Source organism: Salmo salar, chromosome ssa02 (assembly GCF_905237065.1).
Source record: "Salmo salar chromosome ssa02, Ssal_v3.1, whole genome shotgun sequence".
NCBI lineage: Eukaryota > Metazoa > Chordata > Actinopteri > Salmoniformes > Salmonidae > Salmo > Salmo salar.
The window spans coordinates 26,480,480-26,485,593 of NC_059443.1; the positions used below are offsets into that span (position 1 = coordinate 26,480,480).

Sequence of the window (5,114 nt, forward strand, 5' to 3'; positions counted from 1 at the left end):
ACACAAAAAAACACTCCCTGATGCTTCCCTTAGGTGAGGCGTTATTCTCTAACGTGTGCGCTGGGAAGCAAGTTCAGGGAGTGAATAATTTAATAAATGAACGAAACATAATACAAACCATGAACAACGCACAAACCAGAAACAATAACACCGGTGGAAGGAACCAAAGGGATTTACATAAATAGGGCAGGTAATCAAGGAGGTGATGAAGTCCAGGTATGTGTCATTAGGTGCTGATGCGCGTTACGAAGGTGACAGGTGTGCGCAATAATAATCAGCAGCCTGGTGACCTAGAGGCTGGAGAGGGAGCACACGTGACAGTCCTGGGGATAATAATCAACTAATCAAGCTTTGATTATCTGAACCAGCTCTGTAGTGCTAGGGCAAAAAACTAAACATTGGAAATACTGGTGTAGCTTAACTTCTTCCAGTGAGAAGTAATTGGTAGCCTGTTCAACAAGAGTAGCTGTTGGAGGCAATGTTGGACTATCTTTCTGCTTTTTAGATGATGGGTACTGTAGATCATGCTGCTACAGTGGAAAACAAATCCAGGCATCCCTACATGAATTGGAATTATCCCCTGTGCAGTCTAAGCACATGAGAATGAGAAATCCTCTGGCTTAGATCAATGTTGCCCCATGCATCCCACTGGAACACCAAAACAAATAATTTGCTCTGGGTGTAATGAAATAAAACTATAGAGTTTCATGTCATTATTTGACCAAGAGGATTCTACTAAAATAAGAAATGTTACAGGAGAAAATGACACTCTCCCTGTACTGCTGGTATACTGCCAACATGCCAGTTCTTTCCTGTAAAATAGATTTAGCAAAAAGACATCACAATTGGGGTTTCATCTCCTTTTATTACAAAATAACAAATTCTGGCAAGTATGATACACTGACTGGAACACACATGTAACAACTTTCATTAGACGCTATAGCTGCCATCATTTCAATCAATAAACACATGTAATTTATAAAGCCCAGTAAGACAACTGCGGATGTAAAAGGTGATTTACACAGTAACCTGGGCTAAATCCCTGAGCAAGTAGCAGTAAGCAAAAACTCGCTAAATGGAAGAAACCTTAAGAGGAAGTAGATTCGGAGTAGAGGTACATATGACCATCTAGTGGTGTGGTGTGCAACTCCCATTGTCTATCTTTAGTTGAACTTTGTGTATAAAGTATTATAGTGTAGTTCAGATTTTACAAAATGACTTCCCATGAAAATTGACTTTAGTGTAAAGGCTGTCCTCCCTTTATGTTTTCTCTGTAAACAAGCAATGATAGTTGCTCTGGCATAAAGCCTGTTGAGTGACCATGGACTGAAGGTCATTCTATTCTTGTGTCTTCTTATCCTTTTTGGTCTCCTGCTCAGACCTCTTCCAGGACAACAGTAGCACCAATCCCAGCAGCATTAGCAGCAGGGGATACATAAAAAATCTGCTCCTCTGCTCAGCAGGCATCACACAGCACACTGTGGAAGGTAGGAGAAGAAAGGAACACTCAACCTCAGTCACGCAAATAAGCAACATTCCCCTCTATATCTGACAAGGGTTTTATCATGAACTGTAACAAAGTATTGTGAACACCACTCACAGGTTGCTTCAGAGAAGCCCACATGGTCAAAGGCCATTGTGCAAGTATGGTATCATCACTCATCACATCCAAATGGACTAGGTACAAACTACACCAGAAAAATTATAATAAGAACACATGTACTGTATGATCAATAATCCAAAATACCCAATTCCAAAAGAACTGTAAACAAATGTTAAAAGTATCTGAAAACAACACTGAGTCAAGGAACAAACTCTGGAACCCTGATATTTTACCTGGTGGTGGGTGGAGTGTGAGAGACTTGGTGAAACTCTGGTCCAGAACCCTCAGTCTTAGCTCGGCTGTAACAGTCAGAGTGCTGTTCAACCACAGGTTCACCTCACTCTTCAGCTCATAGCGCCCCCTGCTGTCCAATTCCATAGTGGTGTTACTGTCCATCACACCTTTCCACACTAACTCTGGCTGGGGAAACCCATGGGAGGCATTGAGGGTGACAATGAAGCCATCACAAGTGGCTTGGGCGGATATCCTGGGCTCATGATAAGGGGCTGGTTTGAAATATTAGAAATACTTTTGTAGCAGCAGTTATCATAATTTAAACTATACAATATATATGCAGCACCAATGGAACTTACCTGCCACTAAAAGTAGTAGCTTTTCCTGGGTGCTTCCCTGTTCATCTGTCACATCACAGGTGTATGGGCCATGGTCACTCGGCTGCACACCACTCAGTCTAAGTGAGGCATTTCCCACAGCGAGCTGGTCTTCAAACAGATGAGTGCGTCCCTTGTAAACACCACTCTGTCTTTCCAGCTGATCTTTCCCATGGTAATAGCTGTGGACCACCACTGATTCTCCACGCTGCCAGTTGATGACCAGGTGGTTCAGGTTTTTAGACGAACGGAAAGAGCAGTTAAGGGTGAAGTCACTGCCCGGAGCTGCCACTCCTCGGGGTTGTAGACTTGTTGTAGTTACCACTGATATATGGAATAGGTGGAAAGAGAGGTTTGAGAGAGGGAGAGTGATATTGGTAATGTAATGCGCTGTTTGGAGGATTCAGAGTGGAAGGTCAACTATAATAAGTTAAGACTAGCTATCTAGCCGACTAAACTCGATGGAGTTGAGCGGCAACTAGTGTGGGCAGACTGGAGCGCCGCCGACACATAATATTGATTTTTTTAATTAAAAAAAACGACTGATTTCAGTACCCAAAGAATAGCCCACAATTACACAGACAAATGTTGTGTGTAATTGTGGCATGTTTTGGGGGTCCTGAAATCAGTCTTTTGATAAAAACGTAATTTTATGTGACATCGGAGCTCCAGTCTTCCCACATTAGTCTCAACTCAACTCCATCGTATATCATGGAGTTGAGTTTAATTGACTCAATTAAGACCAGGAGCTCTACAAAATGGGTCTTATTCTCTAGAAGCAACCACCATCTCAATAATTTCGGTGAAAGACAAGAATTCATAGACAAATGCTAGGCATTAGCCTACTAATTAAATGTTTCTTACCTACAATTCTCGCTCTTAATAGAGCTGGGACTATAAACTGTAGGCCTACTTATGTTACTTTTCTGAGTCAATTCAGAAGGCATTAAATGTCCTTTTCTATTTTAAGAAACACAATTTATTTCAATCTCTAGAGACCAAGTTTGGGAAACCCCGGTCTATAGGCCTACTTGGTGAGTGGCAGTGACTCCTGCTATTAAAAGTATTTGCCCAGGAGGCTGTCGGCTGCTGTCCTGAGCCACTAAACTCCCTCACACTTTGCACATTACCTAACATGCAAATTGGTAAAACCGTGAGCTCTTGTACATCAAATAGCCTAGGCCTAGCACTGGAAAGTTGTTGTAGGACTGATAGATCAATTATCCTACATGTATAGCAACAATATATTGTGAGTTAGCAATCTAGCTAAGTTTTTTGAGGTCCCACTTCCTCAGGTGGTGAATAATATATAGCCTATAGTACATATGCACAAAAATGTCAGCAAATTCTATGATGAGCAAAACATTTATCTGATGATTCTGGATACTATTTTGGCAGGTTGAACATCAAAATATCATGCACTCCCTGGATATGTTAGATGAAACAGATTACTTTATAAATACCAGACTACCATCTCAGTTGATTTAGCCTACTGTACTTGGCACTGGAAAAAAAATGTCTAGAGCCTTGCCGCTAATAATGTAAAGTAACTGTCCATTAAAAAATTATTTCATCATTGTAGGCCATTTATTGTTATAATAGTTACATTATAGTTACATTTATCACAATATTACTTTTTGCACAGCCATTCTAACTTATTACAGTAATAATTTCAGAAAATCAATCATTGTTCCAATATTGTATCCCTACTTCTTTGATGTGTAACCAAGAAAGGACAAAATGGATTAAATTAAACAATCCATGATATCTGTTGTCCTGTCCTACCAACACATAACAACAATACGTCGTTTTTACTTACTGGTAATAAACAGTACTGAGACCACATGCAGCCTGAAAAACAAATATATACTGTTTAAAATTGGCTTCTAATAATCCATGTACTGACTTTATCCTTTATTTTGTTTCAACTTTGTGGTGAAGGAATGACATTTTAGCGCATACCCCATGTGCCGAGAAGGAAGCATAAAGGAAGTACTGCAGTGGGTGAGTTCGTTTTATTCCGGGTGAACGGGTTTTTCACATTTTAAACCATTCCATTGGCCCTTATGTGAAATCTCAAGCGAGAGGAACTGAACCATAAACCTATATACCGTGAACAGCCAGTAGTGTAAAGTACTCAAGTAAAAATACTTTAAAGTACTAAATAAGTAGTTTTTGACAACTTTTACTTTACTACATTCCTAAATAAAATGTACTTTTTACTCCATACATTTTCCCTGACACCAAAAAGTACTCGTTACATTTTGAATTCTTAGCAGGTCAGGAAAATGGTCTAATTCACACAGTTATCAAGAAAACATCCCTGGTCATCACTGCCTCTGTCTGATCTGGTGGACTCACTACACAATGTGCAAACTCGCTGCTGGATGCAATAGATGGCGGACTGAACAGTTGTGTAGATCACCTCAAGATAAAAACGCAATATTGAATATCGGTAAATTAGACTAAATAGTAGCACTTCACAAACTGGTGGGTTATAACCTTAAATCTGGATAACAACACAAATAATAAGACTAGAGAAATGTATCGACAAATATTACAAAAACAAGCAACACCCAAACATGACGGAGTAAAACAGTGGAACCAATCCCAAAACTAAAACGTGACTCTTCTACAGACACAGACGATGTATTATTTTCACCACTGGGAATGGTAAAGGTCGAACTCGATCTGTTAAAATCAATACATGACAAACTGGGCATACTTGAATTAATCAGTAAATATATAAAGGAGTTGAAGGCAAGCCTCGAGATGAGTGACGAAAAAGCTGCGACATTGGAGTTGAAGGCAAGCTAAAAGGGACAGTCAAGATTTAAACCGATATTAATGCATTTAAAAGGGGGGTGGGTATAATTTGTGGAACGTTCCAACAGGAATCC

The 5,114-nt window shown here is 39.9% G+C and overlaps 1 protein-coding gene across 4 annotated transcripts; it reads right to left on the minus strand.

The window, feature by feature from the left end:
- Positions 1-845: 845 nt before the first annotated feature.
- On the minus strand, positions 846-4,255 carry LOC106578554 (V-set domain containing T-cell activation inhibitor 1). 4 transcript variants are annotated; one of them, XM_014157534.2, is made up of 5 exons: positions 4,177-4,255; positions 4,034-4,065; positions 2,197-2,538; positions 1,837-2,019; positions 846-1,478 (listed from the first exon to the last, which is right to left on the minus strand). In XM_014157534.2, exons 1-5 carry the CDS (start codon positions 4,197-4,199, stop codon positions 1,339-1,341), a joined length of 720 nt encoding a protein of 239 aa, XP_014013009.1. In that variant the 5' UTR covers positions 4,200-4,255; the 3' UTR covers positions 846-1,338. The 4 variants fall into 4 exon arrangements, 3 of the variants coding, with proteins under 3 accessions (XP_014013009.1, XP_014012988.1, XP_014012999.1); XM_014157513.2 differs by having other exon boundaries at positions 1,837-2,109; positions 4,177-4,253; XR_001322475.2 differs by having other exon boundaries at positions 1,837-2,023; positions 4,034-4,217.
- Positions 4,256-5,114: the final 859 nt, after the last annotated feature.